This window comes from Rhagoletis pomonella, unplaced genomic scaffold (assembly GCF_013731165.1).
Source record: "Rhagoletis pomonella isolate Grant_MI unplaced genomic scaffold, Rhpom_1.0 Rhpom_scaffold_00004, whole genome shotgun sequence".
NCBI classification, from domain to species: domain Eukaryota; kingdom Metazoa; phylum Arthropoda; class Insecta; order Diptera; family Tephritidae; genus Rhagoletis; species Rhagoletis pomonella.
Window position 1 is genome coordinate 22,344,623 of NW_023458558.1, and position 22,783 is coordinate 22,367,405.

The 22,783-nt window shown below is 35.6% G+C and overlaps 2 protein-coding genes across 4 annotated transcripts in view; one reads left to right on the forward strand and one right to left on the reverse strand.

The window, feature by feature from the left end:
* Positions 1-584: 584 nt before the first annotated feature.
* On the reverse strand, positions 585-4,753 carry LOC118737250 (putative defense protein 3). The gene is made up of 3 exons (XM_036467643.1): positions 4,546-4,753; positions 2,722-2,941; positions 585-769 (listed from the first exon to the last, which is right to left on the reverse strand). The coding sequence occupies exons 1-3, from the start codon at positions 4,751-4,753 to the stop codon at positions 700-702; spliced, it is 498 nt and encodes a 165-aa protein (XP_036323536.1). The 3' UTR covers positions 585-699.
* Positions 4,754-8,569: 3,816 nt separating this feature from the next.
* The window catches only part of LOC118737248, a 36,379-nt gene continuing 22,165 nt past the window's right edge, over positions 8,570-22,783 (forward strand). For all 3 annotated transcript variants that reach the window (XM_036467641.1, XM_036467639.1, XM_036467640.1), the window contains exons 1-2: positions 8,570-8,901; positions 18,200-19,536. In XM_036467641.1, coding sequence (XP_036323534.1) covers positions 18,309-19,536 — 1,228 coding nt within the window. In that variant the 5' untranslated portion in view covers positions 8,570-8,901; positions 18,200-18,308. The remainder of the gene's footprint in view (positions 8,902-18,199; positions 19,537-22,783) is intronic.

The following is a 22,783-nucleotide window of genomic DNA, read 5'->3' on the forward strand; positions in this document are numbered from 1 at the left end:
ACATGGCCGCCTTTGCCAAAAAAATAAATGTTAGAAAAAATAGGTTTTTCCAAAAAGAAATCGAATTTTCGGAATAAAATTGTTTAGTAAGATAGTTCTTTTGCACTTTATATTTCTTCTACATTCAAAATTTTTTTTCATTCAAAAAAATATTCACCCAAGTAAAAAAGTTTGTATATAATTTTATATTTAGTATTTTTATAATATGATAATTGAATATTTTGATTAGTCTCAAAACAAAACCTGTATTGCATAAACTATAATATAATATAATAAAACATTAATATATTTCAAAAAAAGAAAATAATTTTAGCGAAAGAAGAGGAAAAAAATTTTCAAGTGGAGAGGCGAGGATTAGGGTTTGATTTTAGACCCATGGTTTCTTCGGAGAATTTTCTTAGAATTTAATTTAGATTACGTTTTTGCTATACGGTTTTGAATATTTTTTTTTCATCCATACAAATCAACCCGCCCTAATGTATATGCTTCGAACAAGCTTCAATGAATACAGCATTTGATTAGTATTCTATTTGCTTACGCTTTCCCCCTTTGCCTTTTAATTGTCAAAAAAAAATTGCAGAATATCGAACAAAAGCACATTTTATTTCAATTGTTAAAAAGTCTTAAATTCTGTTACAACTTGTTTGAATCTGTGTCGATGAAATTTGTTGCGCTTCTGGAGCGCTCTTATACCTAAGTTTATGGCGCAGCCTGCACTTTTGCTACAATGTCGCTCCAGAATGTTCCATACTGCTTTAATACTGTACCACTGAAAAGAGAAAAAGTTATCTATTAATACATTGGCATAAATATACTATTAAACCTAGCACCTTAACAGGCTATTGCAAAGAAAAACTATAATAGTACCTATGAAAAACTTGTTTTACTTTACGAAGATCTGCCTTAATAGTTCGAATATTGAGTTTCTGAATTAATTAATTTATTTCAACAATGAACTTTATCTGGCTTGAATCTTGACTTGGTTGCAAGTTGCAACCTTAATTTACTGTTATTAAGGAGGTACATTAGGTGTCGGATATCTGAAGAAAAATGCAAATGGGGCGCCTACGTTCAGCTAAAAATTTTTTGTTTTTTTTTGTTTCCGAAATTGCATTGTAAAAATGCTTCAGATTCGAAGCTGTGCGGTGAACCTTTTTTTCTGGTATGCTCTAATGTATCTCTACGGTGCACAATGAGAGAGAATAGAGAATTCTGGAAAAGCAATAATTACCCAGATTCATAGAAAAAAATGCAACTTAAACAAATTAAAAAGAACTTTTGATACAAAAATTCATGGGAAGACCTTAAATGGGATACGATGCAAAGAATAAATTCGTAAAAAAATGTTGATTTTGCAAATAATTTGAATTAAATTTTGCGCGCAACACCTTTCCGCGTGAGTGGCCTTTTTTTAGAATTGGTGGACGAAAATATAAGCCGATTTTGACGTTCTTGCTTTTCTCGGTGAAACCCGCGTATACTCTGAATTTCATCAAAATCGGATTGCATCTACCATTTCCGCCCATAAGAGCTGTAAACGTGGCAATACGTCGGCAATTTCTAATTTTCCACGTTTCTTCATTCCTAAACATAGAATAGAGCATTTCAGCGAATTTGTGATACGGTTACTACTTTTGGCCGCAGCTTTTAAACTTTAAAAATTAAACAGAGTACTCTTATACCTTGACAATATTTTTATTTTTAATTAAAAATAATGACTTCGATTAATTTATGCAATATGTATGTACTTATTTATCTAATTGTTTTCACATTTTTATATTCATACTTATCAATACGTATGACATACAAAAAATGGTTAATGGTTTTAAAGCGTATGTATGTATGTAAGCAATATTTACCGCCAAACAGTGCTATTATTATCAATTCGAAAGACACTTCCTTTTCAGTAAAGCAAGTAATACTTAGTCATATATCTCATATACTTACATACATATTTACACATACTTATGCATATACATACATATGTATGTATACGTATCTATTTATGTACATTGTATACACATTCGTCTAAAAGCAATTGACGGCTTTTGAGACATGATAACCGGCCAATGCTGACCTACTTGCCTTTTGCATTAACGATAGGCCGGCCACAAGAGTTTGTCACAAGCCGACAAATCTTGCAAAAAATGGTAAATAGTGTTTACCAATATTGCACAACTGGAAATATTTATTACTTGATTCATTAACCAAGCTTTTGGATTTTTCTTTTCTTACATTTTTATTGCACAAACACCTCCAAATGCTCTTAAGTACTTAAATATATGTACATACATACGTACATAAATATGTAGATATTATTCATATGCTGTTGTTATGTCTACAGCGACGTTTGGGAATTTTTTCACTTTTTCGCAATATAATTTTTATTTATTTATTTAAATTTGTGCTTTAACTTAAAATAAGGAAAAATTAAGGAACGATCCATATTCTAACCAGAGCTCAACCAAATAACCGATGCAATGTCATATGCTGTACATATAAGTGTGCTAATCTTATATTTAAACTCTTGTGATCCATCTTGCATTTGGTCTACCATTTGGGACTTAATTTTTGTTTTTAATTTTAAATCTTTTCCACCAGGCGAATGTGTGTATGTCACAATATTTACCGGAATTCGTAGAGCATTTGTGCATATATACATATTTATGTATATATAGTATGTAAATAAATATGTATGTAGTTAAGAAATATAATACTTACGTAAAGTAAACGCGTCCACGCTTATTTTGTGGCGCCTTCCAAATAAGTTTCGCACCCAATTTGTCACGATTGTCTGAATGTGTGATAGCTGAGCATTCTGGAATAGTTTTGGTATTTTCACTTTGTATCCATTCACCAATCCATTCGTTAGAGTTGGCATCACGAGCTTGTAGGAAGAATCCTCTAAAGGTGGCCTGATGTTCAAGAGGATAAATCAAAACTGCAAAACAAATTCATACAATACACAAATAAATACTTAGCGTTCGCGTGCTCGAAAAATGTCATAACTCAAAATATTAAAAATGCTAGAAGAAGGATATAAAGTTTTGAGAAAGATTTTTCCTCGTGGACAAAAGTAGATAATAACTTAAAAACTATTACGAGTATAAACAAAATACTCGTATGACGCTATTATCTGTCGGAAAATTTAGCCTACACGAAGAAACGTCCGGTAACGGACTGGGGCTGATCGAGGCCCGAAACTCGTGAAACCAAATTGAGCATCTTGTGCGAGACGCCAGGCATGCTTGTAGTCTTTTATGTTGATCAGCGATGGGCAGGGAGAGCTTTAACTCTGCTCTCGCCTATAGAAAATGTATAGAAAGCTTAAAAGAGCTTTGCCCGCGGGCAAGGCAGTGCCTATGAGTGATGTAGATGTATGTAAGTACACTCCAAGGCCAAAAATCGATTCGGACGACTATCTCCTCACACCTATTCACACAGAACACTTGTTAACAATCTGAAATATGCGAGCAGTGGAGCTAAATTTCCCGCTCATTACGTACCACCGCCCAGAGGAATGTTTGCTTAGTAAAATTGTTAAAAATTATTTGGTGTGTTTTTCTGCGAAGTAATAAAAAAAAATACGCAACTTAAACACAATTAGGTGTTTTATGAGAAAACGGATCAATTAAATTTATCTTACAAAAAGTAAAAAAAAAAAATACCGATGCATCGAGTTGACAAATAATACACAATCGTTTCGTTATTCTTACCTAATTAAAGGTCAGACCTACAGCTTTTTAATTATTTGATGTTGCACATTTTTAGTTGAAATCTCATTTCAAGGATATTACATTTTAGCTTTAAATAGCAGAATCCAATGTATGTATATTCCTTTGAAAAATTATACTAAAATAAATTTCCCAAAGATCCTCAGAAAAGAAAAGAAAGAAAATGTCTATTAGTTTTTTTTTTTAAAGATTGTTTCACAAAAAAATAATAAAGCAAGAAACAAATGCAGCTATTTAAAGCACAGAAAACAAAAACCAATTATTCGTACGTCAAAGATGAAGAAAAAATGGGGACTTGTATGGCTGTCCATTGGTAGCTTTAAAGAGACTTTTATTAAAGTTGATATATCTGAATTTTGACCATTTTTATTACACAAATAGTCGAATGTGCGCCGCCGAGGAAGTAGTCGGATTTCAGCGAACTCGAAAGAACAACTGGTACTGTGAGGAATGCCGTGAAGCTGCAGAGAGAAAAGATGTCGCCTACAGGGCGGTGACTTCCGGAAGGTACCATGGTGACCTAGGTATCGAAGTTCACAAAGTACTTAAATTATTGAGGCAACACTTTAGCACCACATTGAATGGTAACAACACTGAAAGTATAGGAGAAGATGAAGACGAGCCCCTAGTCGTTGACGACAAAAGCGATGCCACACAGCCTGACAATCTCTAGGTACGCATAAAATTTATTTTGGTGGATAGTGAAATATTTGGAAAGTTTATCACTTATTTTTTTTTTTTAATAGCACTATCACTTTTTATTTTATGTATATGTCAGCAATCTCGTTTGATTAGCAAAATTTACAATCACCTGAAACCTCCTGACCGGGATGAAAACTTTCCGAATTGGCAACAACTTCATAAGGATTTGTGTGTGCTGGCTGAGTGCGCGCCTTTCCGTGATTCGGTTGATTTGCACGTTGTTTCACACAAGTATCAGCCGGTGCACCATCCGGAAAGGCGTTTGCCAAACTTATTAGAGCCACTAAAAGCCAAAGAACGCTGCACAAATAACGCATTTCGCACACTACGTATTTTCAAATATTTTGGTAAAAAAGTGTAATTTCCAATTTGTTATTACGAGTATTTATGTATTATGATTCGTGGTATTTTGTTTTTGTTTTAAGTTTGCCCACTGCAATTTGATAATTTGTTTCCAAAGTTGTTAAAACGCTTGATTGCGTTCCGTTCAGCGTTAAGGCAAATCTAATGTGTATCTGAATAGTGGCCACAAGCATGACGCTTTTTAAGCCTGTCCGGCATTCAATGGATATGCTTAAATATGTATGTATGTATGTTTGTAAGCTTGCGTGGGAATGGCTGAAACTAAGATCGACGCTCTGAACACGTTAAATGCACCTACATATGCACATACATATAAATTTACCTAAGCTTGTTTGGTGTACGAAGTGGTCAAGTCTGCAAAAGCGCAGTCCAAGTTTTTTACCGAAAAGCTACTTCATTTGTTTTCTTCTTCTCGAAATCGCCAATCGAAGCAAAGACCTTAAATTTAAACAAAAATACGAAAATATTTCAGCGTTTGGCTGGCAGCATGTGCCTTAGGTTGGGTCGATCGCTATAAAAAAAAAATTTTTTAAATCAATTATACTTTCCGGCAACATCAAACTTAAACTCAAACTTAAATTTAAACAAAAATACAAAAATATTTCAGCGATCGTTGGGTAGATCCCTATACTCAAATATTCGATCAACGGGCACAAATAAACAATTTTTTTAAATCAATTGCACTTTCCGGCGATATCAAACTTTACTTTTTATATTAAAACTTTATGGGCTATAAACTGCATACTAGAAAATATGATGAAAGTTTGTTGATTTATTTTATAATTAAAAAAATCAACGTACATTAAAAAACCAAATAAAAATGTTAGGCGCGAACCGACTTTTTTATTTCTGTTATTTTTTTGCTTAATAAAAGTTTGATTCACTAATTTCCCAGTGAACTCAATGAACAAGTCTTATGAGGAGATGTTGAGATCTCCAAAATACCAGCTATCTAAATTTTTGTTGCTTTCCACAAAACTATTGATTAAAAACGTCCCCAATTCAAAAATTTGTCTTACTTTGAAATCGGATAACAAATCAAAAACAGTGTTCAAAATCGGCACGCTTAAATCTTCTCAATGTAGTAAGTTTCCAAACAATGGGGAAGCGGTTGGAAATTACAAACATTACCACGACCTAGCCTAATGTACATAAATGTGTGTACATATGTATATAGATATATGTATGTCGCAGAGCAGAGAGGTTTCTGCAACTTAAGCATAAGTATGTGTTACAAAATCTTGATTGAAAAGAGCTTGCAATTGCTTACTAAAATGTTTGGTGATTTATTTGTAAATCAAAAGTAAAAAAGATTTTGCTCTAATTAAGGCGCGCTTATCGATAAACAAAAAATATTACTTTGTCAACTGAGAGCTGATGTTAGGAGTAAGTCACATCTACGGAGATACATATACATGTATACCTTCGGATTCAGAAATGCGAATCTAAATAAATTCCCTGGCAAGCGATCAAACGGGAGCTCGACATGTCCATAATCCAGAACACACAGGAGGTATGGGCCAAAACATAAGGCTGCGGAGCGTCCAGGAGTGAAGTTCACGAGTTTCTCCTATACCTCGAAGGGGGCCGCTATGCTAACGGAACATTTCCTGCTGGCATTGCATGCCTTTAAGCTGGCTCTTATCAATGATAGAATGTCTTGGAGATGTATAATGAAAGAGGAGACAGTGGAATATATCCTTTTATAGTGTCCCGCTCTTAGCGGACTGCGGATTCTGCCCAATCTGGAAGCCGCCGCCAAAGCAGGGTGCAATAAACTGTTCCAGTTTGCCAAGAGTACTACGATGCACTTCAAGGTTGTTTCTGGTATTCAGTAACTCAACTGAACTGAACTGAACTGATTCAAGTCAACTTAACTCAACTCAATTCACCTCTTTTATCTCTTCTAAACTCACTTCAACTCGCCTAAATTCCCTTTTTCTTAACTCATCTTAATTCACCTTACTATTTACACCAGCACATGCTTCTAATGGAATCGGTCACACAATCTCTTCTAGGCTGTCTATTAGCAAATTTTAATAAATCATCTTCAACTCTACCCATAATCCTTGAGCGCTTATTCCACCTTTTAATACGAGAAAGATGACACAAATTTTAGGCATGATTGAATAAATCCTTGAATGCATAGATAATCAGTTTAATTAATTATACCCAATACCTAGTCATGGTTAATTGCCGATTGTGTAGCAAAAAACGTTAATTGAATTTCATTGAATCGCAAAAAAGAATTATTTGGCAAATGTCCCACAGCACTGCCACCCTAATGCATTTAAGTGTAACTAAGTGTACTTTATTCATTTTAATTCATGCTGTTTGAAGCCAAATTATGCCAAGCATATTGAGAGCAACAAACTCAGAGGACCTCTTTTCGTATGGCATGGCGCATGCCCCAAAAGTCTCGTGCTCTCTTCGTTAAGTTACGCCTTAGCACTTTTACGGCCAACTATAAGAATTTCTTATTTTTGTTTTGGTTCAAAGTAACAATGAAAGACATTTGTGATGACAAAATCGAAAAGAAAAACCCCGTACTCTATTGACATTTTCAATGAAGAGATTAGCGGCAATACTTTTTATGTGACGGCTCAGATGACATCCGTTGGTTTTACGGAATGTGTTCACCTATTCTGTGAAGATCTCCGCCAGGAGACTGGTGGAAATTCTGTTCTTAAAATTTCTTGTCGCTCATTCGTAAAGAACCCAAACCTCGATTATGTCTCTGTATCAAATCTTTTCCAAATGTCATAAAATTGTTTGAAATTGGATATTTAGTTGTCTAGCGATCCCGCGCGAAAGCAAATAAGAAGAGGAAGACAGGTACGAATAAGAAAACAAATGCGAAGAGTAATCGAAGACGAATTCGAAGAACACGAATACGAAAACGGATGCGAACACGAGTAGGAAGATGAATACGAAGACTAATTATGCACACCAATACGAACAAGAATGCAAGGGCGAGTAGGTATATACGAAGACCAATACGAATACGAATACGAACAAGGACATGAAAACGAAGACAAATACGATCCGATATATGTATACAAACACGAAGACGAATACGAATAAGTAAATATTTATAGATAGGAAGACTAATTTGGAGTAAAGAGAGTTGAAATACGAAGACGAACAAGAAGACGTATATCAAGATTAATTCGAATACGAGGACGAGGACGTAACGAAGGCAAACACGAATACGAAGAGCAATACGAAGATGATGGCGAAGACAAATACAAAGACTGCACTGAAACGAATACGAAAACGACGACGAATATGAATACGAAAACTAATGCGGATACATTCCGAAAATAGATAGAAATATAGGGACTAAAATAAACACGACGGTGAACGCGAAGACTAATACGAGAACGAAGTATGAAGACAGTGACTTAGGCAATGTTGGAGCAGCCTGGTATTGCTGGTAACAACAAATATGTTCCCATGCGATAGATATTACCCGAATAAACTGAATATATATATAGTCATGAACTCTTTTGTTGACTAGTCCACACTATCTTCTCGAACTACTATCTCGATTATCTTTATCATTTTCAGCAGTGACAAACGCAAAATTACTATTTCTTCGTTCACAGCTGTATATTACCTCAAGGCATGCAAATTTTCTCTCTGTGTTTTTCGCAAAAATTTTTGGGATTTACAACACCGTATACTGTGCTCATGTGCACTTTACGCCATGCGCTCTATACGTGCTTGCTTTCTAATTCATATTTTATTCAAAAACATCATACTGGAGAGTCGATAGTGGAAAGCACAGATTCGTCGCAGGTTGCGAATAATTTTAACGAGCAGGAATAACTCAGACCGCATTGCATAGTCAAGGAGCGTTAACTTGTCGAGAAAATTAAGCGGATGCCTATTGTTCATAAAAGAAGAATTAAAAAGAGAATGAGCATAACAACCAAATAGTATAGTGCATGTAGAGCAACAACAAAGAAAATACCAAAAAAAAATTAAAAAAAAAAAAATTGTGAAATATTGAAAAAACAAAAAATTTTGTGCAATTAAGTAAAAAAACCAAATTGATTGTCTTGTGAATTTTGTGCGCATCGCAGCAAAAAAAAATAAGGTAAAAAAGCATGTTTTTTGTGATATCAATTACTTACTTGATTAATATTTTATTGGACATTGAAGAAAGTTGTGAGTGAGCAAAGCAATTTATTCGAAAAATGTTCGCTTAAAATTTGGCATAAATAAAACTTGTTAAAAAAATATGAAAATGTAATAAAGTCAGCGCATAATAATAATGCAATTTTGGTGAAGCAGGCGAAATAAGGGGGAAAAAACTAACGAAATCCTCGAGCAAAGCATAAAAGGTGGTTAATATTTAGGTCAAATTTTTTCTCTGCATGTGTATGTGTGTGCTTGTGTTTGTGTTTGTTTAAGGGCCTCCTCTTTTCAGCGGTCAACTGTGCCCCTATATAAATACGTCATTAAAGGCATATTTTTAAGTCGCCCAATTTCGTTTGGCTTATAAAGATTAATTGCAATGCAGAAAACGTGCTAGTATTTTCAAAAAGAATTGTGTGACTGTGTGGCTGTGTGTGACTGTTTGCCGTTGCGTGGTTGCAGCCACATGACTTTCCGCTATTGATACTACACTGTGTGCAGTGGTGACTAATAAAATGGAAAATTAATCAATAATTCGACAATAAGGCAACAAAAAAAAACAAAACACAAATACAAAATGGCATTATTGCAGTGATTTGAAGGGGGAAAATAAACTTAAAATAATTATAATCAAAACGCGCTATATATATAGTAAGTACCAACATGTTTTAGAAATAAATATTTTTGAACGATGCAGCAAGCCTCCCTCTGCTGTAGTCACGAGATTGGATAAGTATATTCGTGCAATATTAAATTTGGGCGTAGTTGGAGGCTGAAGGCCACTTGCATATGCGTACGTATGTTATGCATGTTTATATGTATATTTGTCTTTATTGTCTTACAAAGCCGACCGTGCAGTGCAGCTACTTGAGCGCAGTTAAAATTGGTGTCGAAGGAAATGAATATCTGTATATACATATGTATAAATATATATGTATGGATTATTTACACAACCAACGTCTTAACTGCTGGCAGTAAGTACTCTGTAGGATTTCGTCCATATATGTATTGAATTTTACGAAATAAACTGCATGAGCGTGACATGAACCCATGAGGCAGGACTTTTCGTGGCTGTAGCAGCAATGGCGACATGCGTGGACATTTTGTATCGATTCGTTGTAACGTTTTGAGACGAGCGAGAAAGAATGAAAGAGAGAGAGAGAGAGAGAAAACTCACTTCCTTCGTTGCCATATAAATTGTAATTTATTTACATGGATATGCATGTATGTGTATGAGTGGACTTAAGACTATGAAATTTGACTTAACCATTAATGAAGAGTAGGCGCCCCTTCATCAAAAAATGTGTTTTTCTTCGTTATTTGTTTTTGTTTTTGTTTTGGTTTTTTTTTTGTCGCAGCAGTTGTTGCTCGTTCGTGTGCAGTGCTTAGTTTGCGAATTTATGAATAATAATAATGTAAGTGCGTGCTTGCCAATGTATTTGTATGCACACAAGCGCAAACACACGCACACACATACACACGTGGAAAGCGTTCAAGAAACTTTTCTTCTTTGTTTTCCCATTATTTCCACCACGCAAATGTGTAAATATTTGCATACAATCCTTCGCCTAATTATAATGACTTGGGTCACTTGACTCGATGAAGTAGTCATAAGGGCAAATAAAGTTTCAAATGTCTTATGCAGCGAGCGTGATTAATGCATTAATTGGTAGAATGTATCACTTGACTTTCAATTGTGGAGAAGTTATGCGAGATTATGTTGGAGGCCTCGATTTTTTTGGAACATTTTTTTTACCATGAAATATAATTTTCCGGCTCATTGAAAAATACACCCCACTTCAAATGAATAGGCTCATTATTTTTTGTCATATCCTTACTTGTAGGAGAAATTGCGTATCTTTAAATCTCATTTTGAAAAATGATCGATTCCAAAGACAAGTGGTTAAAACGAAGGGATTACTTTAAATACTTAATCTTCCATTTCGTATTCATATTCTTCTTCGTATTCTTAGTCGTCCCTTCATTATGCCATCCCGTATTAGTCCTCGCATTTTTATTATTATTATTATTATTATTTTTTTTCAGAGGAGGACGCATCGAAATCCTAAACCCCAATCCCCTCATGTGAGACTTTAACCCACTAATTCTCCTACCATCAATGTACTGATCTCCCCGGTACCACCCCAACTTCGTATTTGTTTTAGTCGCTGTCTTCATATTGGTCTATAGATCGTATTCGCCCTAATGTTAGTTTTCGTTTTCCTCTTCGCATTGTCGTCGTATTCTTCGTCGTATTTATCTTCATCGGCGTCTTCGTATTCATCTCCGAATTCGAATTCGTCTCCAAATGCGTCTACGGTTGGTCTACGTATTCGTATTACAACCCGCCTCCTTATGCCTTTTCGCATTCGCATTCGTCTTAATATTCATGTTTGTATTCATCTTCGTATTTGTATTTGTGTTTATGTATATACGCCTTTATATATTCTTCGTATTCGTCTTCCTACTCGCCTTTGCGTTCGTGCTCATTTTCTATTTATATTCGTCTTCATATTTACAGTCGCCTTCTTACTCGTGCTCGTAAGAGTCTTTGTCGTGCATTAGTCTTTGAATTAGTCTTCGGCTGCTCTTACTATTTGTTTTCGTTTCCATATATATTCGTATTTGTATTCGTTACACTCAAATTGAAGAGTTCCTGAGCTGCGGTTACGGAGGAATTTTCATTATTCTCTGTGTTTTCAAATATTGTTTCTGAATCATAACATCTTCCACGAAGTAAAGAGGCCCCGGTCCCTCTGAGCTGATAGCTCTCCACACCACAACCGATGGATACTGGATGTACTAAGCAAGCAGCTCTTCTCCTAGGTGCCTTCAAACATACTTACATATGTATGTATGTCTCTTACTGCGTCAGTGAGAAAGTGCAACGTACTTTTATCACTAAACTAAACCTGAAGATGATGAAAAAAAAGAATTAGTGATAGATACATATCTTTTTTTTTTGCACATACGATTCCTAAATTGTTACAAAACCCGATGACCTTTACAAAATCTCACCCTCGACCCCATCATTTCTTTATGTAAGTCGTTTTTTTCTGGAATCTAAAAGATATAATCATTGGAGGTTAAGGCGGATTCATCGTTCTAGTTCTGAACTTTTTCTTCCATGTGGTTGTGGTTATATTTCTCTCTTTGAGAGAGAAACGCAACAACAACTACATGGCAGAAAAGTTCTGAACTAAAATTATGAATTCGCCTTTAGTGTTGCAACAAATTTTATAACCGTTCTATTACTTAGATTCCTACTGTGTAATAGAGCTATAAGAGCCAAGCAGGCAAACTTTGAATGGCAGGAAACGCAAAAACTGAGGGTTTCGCGGATGCTGGACTTTAGAGGGGACCTTTTGGGAATATAATTAAAATAATTGAAAATACTACCTGCTGCTGAGCAGCAGCATCCATGCAGAAATGTTTTTTCACTCTTTTCTCTATTTGTCGTTGAAGGTCTTATATTTCCTGGGGATTGGAAGATTGCGATTACAAGGATTGGCGTTGATAGGTAACCATGGGTCAGATCATATAGGGTGACATGCCATGCGGAACAATTATCTCGGAGCGATCTATCGCACAAGATTTCAATCCAAAAGACAGAGCACTTCTATGTTTTCGGGTGCTAAATTTTCTTAACAGCATATTTTTTATTATGAAAAAATGACTGTATTCCCAAAAATAGATTATTCCACGTTGTTTTGCTACAGAAAAACACAACTTCAACTAAATTCATGGTGAAACCCAATTAAAAAAATTACCTTTTGAAAGTTCATAGCATGCCATAAAAAATCCCCATGTTATAAGGTCTGCGATCTCATTTGCATTATATTGTATGAGATGATTTGGATTTTAAACTGCGGCTTCAATGAATCGAAATATCGGGAGCGTTGAGTAGCATGCAGCAAAACTGAATGAAATTAATGGATTCAAGTCAGCACGGACTATATTACGCCGGTTTCGGACTTCAATACCTGTTCGGTTCCATTTACCTTGATGGAGCAAATAACGGGAGGCAGTCTCTACTCCAGGCCGAGATCCACGCCACAGGAAAAGCGGCTAGTGTTTTACTTGGCAGTATGGTTCCAGATATTAACGATAGTCCAGCAGCCTTGGAAGCAATAAGATTTACCCCTCTATTCTAACAGAGTCACAAAACTTAGCTCATCACTGTTGTGATTTCAAGTGCGCCGAGAAATGTGTCACAAAAAATGAGTGCTAGAAAAATACACAAAAATTTAAAAAATTGAATTGAAGCGGCATATTTTTTGAGCGGCAAACTTTGAGACGCAGTAGAAATCACAGCAGTGATGAGCTAAAGTTTGTGACTTTGTTAGAATACGGCTGTTAATCTAGTGAAATCGGAAATCGTATTAGCGCCACTCTATGCTGGGTCCGCGAATATGGCAACATTTGAGGGAATGAGTCGGCCATGAGATGGTTAGATATGGCTGTGCTACCACCGTTCAGTGATCACGTTAGGAAAATTAATGAATGCACATGGCGGTTACTAATGACTTTAGGAACAAACGGGAAGACGGCGAGACCGCAAGATTATTAAAGGCACGGAATAATAGGAAAAATATGGAGAACCTTCTGACACTCAATAGATCTGCAGTTAGAATCCCTACTGGCATCATCACGGGACACTGTGCTAAAGCATGAATGATTTACCGATGACCAATATCACCAATATCCGGGTTTGCAAGATGGGAGGATAAGGAGGTGGAACTATTGGATCTCCTCAGTTTCGTTTGGGATAGCCATTGGTTCAGTAGGATAAGGACATGAAAGTACTTACCTTCTCTCTAAATAGGAACCGCCTCGGTTGGGGGTACGTGTCTTCTCCTGACACTCACTTGTAGAGGGCACTCACAACAGACAATTTTGTATCTGAGTGATAGTATGTTTACAACTTTAAGGTTTAAAAAGTCCTTTCCATATTGTTTTCAGGAAAAATTGGAAATCTATTTTTTAAAGTCATTTATAAGGTCAAGGGATTTTTTTTATTCAACAAGACTACTTTTCCTCGAGATATTAAATTTTGCCACAAAAAAGTTCGCTTTTCCTCACTGTGTGACACAATATGAACCAACTAACCAATTTTTCATCATCACAATTATTTTCACGGTTCAAGTTTATTTTTTAAATTCCTGTTGTCCGAGTTTGATTTGCAGCCACTGTACGAATATTTTGCACTGGCATATTTAATTGATATTTAGCTGCATAAAATGAATGATGATGTACCAGCAAAATGTTGTTTGTCTTTCGGGGGTGGCTCATTGTGGTTTTTCAGCAAGTAATTTCCGCTAGTGTACAAAGATATCAGATTTACTCAAGCAAATTTTGGTGGTATGTAATTTCATCAAGCTGCTAGACCCACCCAAATAGAAACCTAAAAAAAAAAACAAAATAGCATTAAGTAGACTACTTGGATGATTCCAATTAAAAAAATGAGAAAATGTTTTTGGTTTTTTTTGTATTGTACTTAAATCAGTTTTGCCATAAAAAAATTAGTAGTGCAACAATTGCCAACACATAATTCCTAGGCTAAATTGCACCAATAAAAATTTATATGTGCCAAAAGCAATACAAGAAGTTAGTAGAGACTATGTCAGCATTTTTCAAATTTCGTAAAGTTTGCCGTTTCTAGGCCAATTATTAAATTTATTGCGCGATGCACATATAAATACAGCTGCGTAGGATACGTTAAAAAGACTTTAAAGATTCGATCTCATATCTACATAAGAGTTCTATAATTTTATTAATGTATACATACACACATGTCGATATACATTTGCACGTGTTTGTATGCACATTGCAGAATTTATTAAATCACTGCCAAGAACCAATTTTATTGTGCGCCAAATATGGATTTGTGCGAATGCCTTAACCCGGTTTGAATGCAGAGAATATCATGACAGTGTGAACAGGCTAATAGGGTAATAAAAGAAATATTATTTCTACTCACTGGAGTACTATAGATAAAGAGTTATAAAAGGCCCTTTGAATAATGAAAAATTACTCTGATGATAATGAAGTCAATGACTTATACATGATAAAACAGAGCATATAATGTGTATCATTCTTATATAAAACTTAAGCAGTGATCACACGAATCTGTAGAAATGTGCAAATCGTGTGATCTTCGCTTAAGATTTATGGCTCCCGCAAACAGATAGTTTATACCCGGAGTTGGTAAATGAATTTATAAGAAACCGTGTAGCTCTATAATTTGATTCTTATTTTTCGACAACATTCGATTACTATGCAAGTCGATGGCCCGGGCTACTTCATCTCAATAGGCCGATGGCCGTCAATCTATCCTATCTTGAAGGCCGTGCGAAAGACTACCTTAACTCGATGAACTATCGTTAGGATAGTGTAAAGTATTGTACAAAGATAGGATAGTTCATCGTGTTAAGGTAGTTTTTCACACGGCATTCAAGATAAGTTAGATTGACGGCTATCGATCAGTTGAGCTGAAGTAGCCGTGTTTTTTGTTTTATTAAAAATGACGAGAGAAAATTGCAAATAATTAAATAACGACTTCCTTCGTAAATTGAATTTCTCAGTACTGAGAAGAACAAAATGAAGCCATATTCTTCGGGAGATGGCCTTTATTTCAGAAGCAATGTTTAAAGAAGCCGTCTCATAGATCAAGGACACCTCTAGATATTCGACCGTGCTAGGCGCGTCGACAGTGAATATCAAATGGAATTGTTGGCCACCAAGATGCAGCATGGAGGCTCGCTCAAAGCCCTGCTGGGAGCAGATACATTTTGATCATTTCTTACGTACTTGCTAAGATGGCACAGCGTTATAGAGAAAGATAATTGGCAAGGAACTGTGTCACGACCTACAACCTTCCAAGAGAGTAGACGGTATACATACCAATGACCATCTTCCTCATACAAATCAATTACCAATGCACCTGTAAAGCTTTCCATCCACCGCCATAACACCTGGCTCTCAGGAAAGATAACAGGAAAAGAAGCAAATGTGCAAGACTATTTATTTTCACAAGCCCTGTCAGAAAAGAAATAAAACCATTGGAAAAATTTAGTGGCTTGTGCTCAATTAGGCGATGTCATCGAAAGGGATTGGTAGCCCCATACGCTATTACAACGGACCGATTCCTGGCCGAAGGGTGGAACGGGTTCTGCTCTCCAGTCATTTAAAACTACTTTTACTTTACAATTTTGTTTGCTGTTCAATACTTTGCTTTTGCCAACGTAAAAATGCTTTTGAGGCTCACGATTTGATTAGTCTTCTCAGCTTTTGTTAGCTTGTTTAAAAGTTCATCGCTCAAATCAGCTACACGCGTTAGCTTATTAAAAAAAATACTATAATTTCCGTTCTTGTTTCAAACCATGATTACCTTAAAAGTTTTGAAAAACTGTTACATATTTGTAACAGTAGTTCACGTAGCACATAAACATTTTCTTTCACACACACACACATAAACTTTCATGTAAATCTATGCGTTGGGTAATCGCTTACACGCTCATTTAGCAGATTCATTATCGGACAGTTTCCAAGTCAAGTCAAACAAAGCTAACGGAGCCCTTAAATGTGCCATAGACCTGCACATTTTACAATTACCCTAATTTTTAGTTGCAATTATGTAATTATACTTTGCATTCAAAGAATTTCATTCCGCGGAACTCTTTAAGAATTTTCGGCATCTCATTATTATGCACTTTAAAATACATATTTTTATATGTACATACAAAAGAAAGGAAATTAATTAAATTCATATTCATACATACATATCGTCGTTTAAAGTACAAAACCGCGTATCGTCATTCTGAAAAACCGCGTAATTGACTTTGGCTGCCAAAAATCAGATTTGCTCACACAAGCTCTTGGCTCAGGCCTTATCCATTCGTCCTAAAATATACTAGCCAGAAATGCGATTGCTTTATAGAAAAGAGAACCATTTTGAAATTTGAGTGTATTTACGCTCTAGAAAATAATTTCTACAACTTCACATACGTGGTTTTGCATTTTGCTGATACGCGGTTTTGCATTTTGTTGATACGCGGTTTTGCACTTTAAACGACGATATTGATCAGAACGCCGAGCTGAGTCGATTTAGCCATGTCCGTCGGTCCGTCTGTTTGGCTATTTTATAAATAATAATACAAAGTTTACTAACAAAATCGTCAAAATCTATGCGGTATAAGCTTTATCTCCTATACCACCGATTGTTCAGATACCAGCTTTTACGATTATCTCCTTTATGTAGGAAGCTAAACCCATTAAATTGTGTTAACTGTTTACATACTGATCACACAGCAGTGAAAATCACTTAGATTGGTGCTATATAAGTTATATCCATACTTCTGATTGTTTAGATATGACTTTTTTTTATATGTAACTGCTCTATCTGATACTCATGAAAGGTATGAAGCCCTCGGCATAGCCGAAGACGGCGCCGCTCTTACCTGTTTTTAATTGTAATAACTTAAGATACTTTAAAATATTAAAATGTAAATGAAAATGTTCTTATTGCCAAAAAAGGAACGAATCTAGTGTAATGAAATTAGTGTGTGAGCAAGTGGAAAAAAATTACATAGAGTAAAAGATGACTATGATTTGAGAAACTAAAATTCGATTTTTACAATTTTTATTGGCACACTCGAAATTCATTCTGAAATCCTTATACATGAAGGAAGTAATATATATGTGCATAAGGAATGCTGTGTCAAAAATCTTGCATGCCAATATTTAATTACACTTAAATAATATGACTTTTAAAGTTGAGGCGTACGAGTAAACGTGTAGATGACAGCTAATGGTGCTACGGGGCGTATACGTTACATACGCAACTACAATCGGGTATACACTCCGTTGCATAATTATAAATCCAGTGCAAAAGTCTTTCAAACAGCCGCCACAACCAAGATAGGTTCTTCTATGACCTTAGCATGGTAAGAGCTCTCTTAAAGTAGAGTGGTTAATTTTTTTATAATCATATCCTTATTTAAAAGAATTAAAAAAATCTAAAAATTAATTGTTGTAGGACTTAATCCGAGTCCACAAACGGCAATAGCGCAAATTTGTCTTATTCCCGAATTGAATGTGAAAGAACACAAATTTTCTTTAATTCATTACTAATTCCATTTGATAAATACCAGTATTTAATTTTAATATTTTGTAAAATTTGAGTTTGTGTAAAAATGTATATATCCAAATATCAACTTAACTTATCAAAAGCTTCTTTCTTTTGTTCTCTTTTTCAGATTTTTGATGTTAAAAAATTAGCAGCAAATCTGAAAACGGACATCTAGACGTTTTTTTAGTTTTTCAAAACTCGAACAGAATGGATGAGGACCACGACGACGACGTAATATGAGATCAGATGGGGCTGTAAAGCCCCAGAATAAAGCTTTCGTCTCCACTGCTGCTGGCAGTCGTAGTAAAGACGCTAGAGAACACAACTCAAATGCTAGCAAATGGTGTGAACACCAACAACGTCCGTCTCAACTATTGTTATCGCTTCAAATTATCACTGTTGCTGCCGCTGTCTTCACAACTGCCGCTTGCGCTAATGCTTTCGTGATCGCTGATGCTGCCGCAAATGTTGCCATTGCTGAGGACCGAACAGTCATTGTTGCACTGCGGCCCATATCGAGTATTAGCGAAAAGCGTTCGGTACAGCAACATATATACAACAACAGCAACTTAACGTTAAAAACGTACACGAATAAAAATGAAAACAAAAACAAAAATAATTATGATGCACACAATTGTTATGAGCTGATGCGAAATGATCCAAACAATCGCAACGCTATAAATTCCGAAAGGAAAAACATTATAGAAAACTTCAAATGTGTAGTTTATAGAATTAATGAAAATCTAACTTACTCTACGAAAGCTTTAACACAAAATAACGAAAACACCGATTTTAAGAATATTCATCGTATAAGCGAATTGCACAGCAACGTTGTTGACACAATGACTACGGTTGCTAAAGGTGCAATTGGGGCCAATCGCAATTTGGGCCCTGATTCAACTGGAAGAGGTAGGCGGCCAACAGAGGGCAAACATAGCATGGATGGCGCCACAACTAAGGCCGACACCAATTACAATTACAATGCATTGCCATTTCTAACGGTCTTCTGGTTCACGGTCTGTGGATTTGCAACATCGTTACTCAATATTCAAACGTACGCTGCAAAAATGCTAAGCATACCGGAGGCGCTGATGCTGTATAGTTGGGCTAACAACAATTGTGATAAACGTCAACACAATGCAGGAGATTCTGGGAGCGCATTATTGGCGCCGTCGTCGGTGGTGTTAGCGCAGAAGCTGTCAATGGGCAAATCGTTGCCACAGGCGCCACTTCAATCGGTCGTCTCCGCTGCTAGAATCTCCTCGCTGCTTGCCAGTCTGAGCGCTGGATCGACCTCGCAGAAAATTTCCGCAATAAACCCACGTCTTTCTTTAACAATTTCGTATGTGATGTATGCAGCTTTTATTATCTTCCTGTTTCCAGCAGTTCGTAGTGAAGAGGGCGACAATTTCTTCGCAGTTAACACTTTTAGTATGATTCCCGAAACGACTACGCCTGAATTTGGTGAGTATTTATTCTACAAGGTTAAAGGCTATAAATTAAGACTGCACATGAAATGTAAATAAAAAAACACTCTTTCATAGTAAATTAGTTATACTACTCATCTGAAAATGCAAAATCTATCGATTTTTTTCTGATACTATCTAATAATGACAATTTATACGTTGCACTACTGTTTCATATTTTTAAAATAATTACATATAAAAGCACCTGCCATTATTAAGGACGTGTTAAGTTTCCACACTACACAAATAAGCCTTTGTGTGCTCGCCTAATTAGTGTTGAAACCTTGATTTTCATACGTGTCAAATTTGCGAGCAATCTGTCAATTAGACTGCCTTACAGCAGCTTTGTGTTTGTAATTAGGGTAGACGAGAGAATGTTGCATACTGATACCATCGATGAACTTACTGTGCTCACACACTTTGTTAGAGATGAGTGTAGTGCAGAAATATTCGAATTCAATCCCGAGTTTGGCTTGAATAGTAATTCGACACCAAAATAATATACCAAATAATTTGAAATTTTGATTTTTATTCTGAGCGCAAGTGAATGGACAATATGAATTAAAAATGCAGTTTATTTATTCTGCATTTTTTTACTATTTTGAGGTCCTTATTGGGAAAATGTCTATATTTTAGAGCTGGATGCATGTGGCAATCGATAGTTTCGATAGTCGATAGTCACAACTATCGATAGTATTAATACTATCGAAAATAGTACTATCGATAGTTTTTATTAAAAAAGTCCAAAAATTAAACACAACGATTTTTATTGAAAATGAGATCAGATTTGCGAAAATATGTCGATATTTTTGTTAAGTAGCAAAAATTTATCAATGATTTTTGACTTCAAACAGCATCTGCACTCTGAAATATGTATGTTACTGAATAATATATGTATGTATGAGTGAAAACTATCAATAGTGATTACAAATCCATCGATGTTTTCGATAGTCAGAAATTATCAGCTCTACTATATTTTCCTTCCGTCAAAACGTTGATTTTTTAACACTGAGCTATTCAAAATATGTATGTAGTCGAAGGAACTAAATAAATAAGTGCTGGTATCCGTATTCAAATTCGAGTTATTCGTATTCCTATTTGTATTCGTAGTTCATTCGTATGCGAAGTCATTTAAGCTTTTGATTTTTTTTTTTTTGATATCCCAATCATGCTCCATCAGCATCCTATGAATCCCGTCAGTCCCGATATGAAATGCTCATCGCTAGCCCACTCGACAATGTACTCAAATGAACTTCTGACGGTGAACACTTTCAATCGCATGTCGCGATAAAATATTTTATGTATGTAACGGAAGCAATGTTTCCATAGTTATTCATAGTTAGTTAACTTTGTTCAAAGAAAAAAGGTTAATTATAACAACAATGACAGCATGTCATGGAAAAGTGCATGTAATAGAGAGTACATAAATTGCTAACAACGAAAAGCAATAGACCCAGAGCTAAAAGAAAGGTTATTATTTGCCTTTTATAACGCGATATTTGGTTCTAACGATGGGGGTGCTTTTAGAAGAGTGTATAGATTTGCTAAGTACCTACATGTGAGTACTACATATATACATGCATATACACACATTTTTTGGCAGCTTTCAAAAAAGTTTCATACGCAGTGATTTTACTTGGCTGTACCATGTAATCAAGAAATTGGCGTATTTAAAATATGCTGTGTACTATTGTGCTCTTCAGAAATCCGCACCACACCCTTCAGTTTACATAGCTATGCACTTTTCAAAAGTATAAAGTATACTTAAATGCTCAGAATGAATAGGGAAGCCGATTAGGACATGTCTGTCCGTCCTTCCGTCCGTCCGTGAACACGATAACTCGTGAAAAGATTGAGATATCGCAAGGAAATTTGGTATGTATTTAGGTTGCCCTTTACCCAAGGTAGATTGCTATTCAATTGTAACCACGCCCACTTCCCATATAACGGCATTTTGGAAAAATGCAAAAACTACGACATTTCAGTAAATATTGAATCCAAATTATTAAAAACTAGCTTATACCCGCGGGTTTCACCCCGCGCTTTTATACAAATATGAAAAATAATTTAATGATGTTAAATTTTATTTCTGTGCCCATTTCGTTATAGCTCGTTATTTTTTAAGCGAGTTAAGGTATTTAGGCCATTTAAAACTAAGTTTACCTTAAAATGGTTCCAGGTATACGACGCGTAAACATGTAACCTTCTTGGAGGTGCCACGGCGGGTTCTAATATTTCCAACTCAAATTTAGTAACCTGGCCTTGATAAAATACCACTTCTCATTACTGTAGCAAATGCCTCAAGAGAGCTTTAGATTATAAGGCCGAACCCGGCTCTCCCTTTTCCATTAAAAGAAATTTTTGCTATCAGTACGGCACTTATGAAATAAATCTCCATAACAAATTTAAAATACTTCAAAAGATTTTCTATCCTTCCAGAGATATGTATTAAGAAATTTTTAGTATGCATGGGAGGCGACATGCCTCCTTTTTTAATAACTCACAGTTTTTCCATGAGCAATTGAAACATTTTGTATACACAACTCCATACCAAGCTCCAGTATTCTTCCACAAACACTTCCAGGGATATGTGGCAAGAAAAAGTCAATTTGCACAGTAAGTGCCACGCCCCTTTTTCTTATGACCCTAATCTTCTTTCATGAATTTAGAATTGATTTTACATACCCCAGTACCAAGTCCAGTACTCTACCATGAACACCTCTAGAGATATGCAGTATAAAAGTAAATTTGTACGGGAGGTACCATGCCCCCTTTTCGAATAACGCAAATTTTTCTCCATGAGTATGGAATTAATTTTGTATACACATCTCGGTGCCAAATTCCCGTCCTCTGCAATAAACACCTCCAGAGATATGCAGCATAGAAAAATCAATTTGCATGGGAGTTGCCACATCACCTTTTCCAATAACTCTCATTTTTCTCCATGAGTATGGTATTAGTTTCACATACATACATACATATGTATTTCCATACCAACCTTGAGTACTTTACCCCAAACATTTGAAGGGATATGCAATATGAAACTTTCAGTCAGTGTGGGAGGTGCTACGCCTCTTTTCCAAAAACGTCCGTTTTTCTCCATTTTGCACAGTGTTGGCAAACTGTTAATTTGATTAACGATTAAAAATTAACGATTAAAATGTTAATCGCGTTTGACGATTAAAATTAATTAGCCGTAATCAACTGTACGATTAATGATGACAGTTTTTTAATCGTTAATCGCT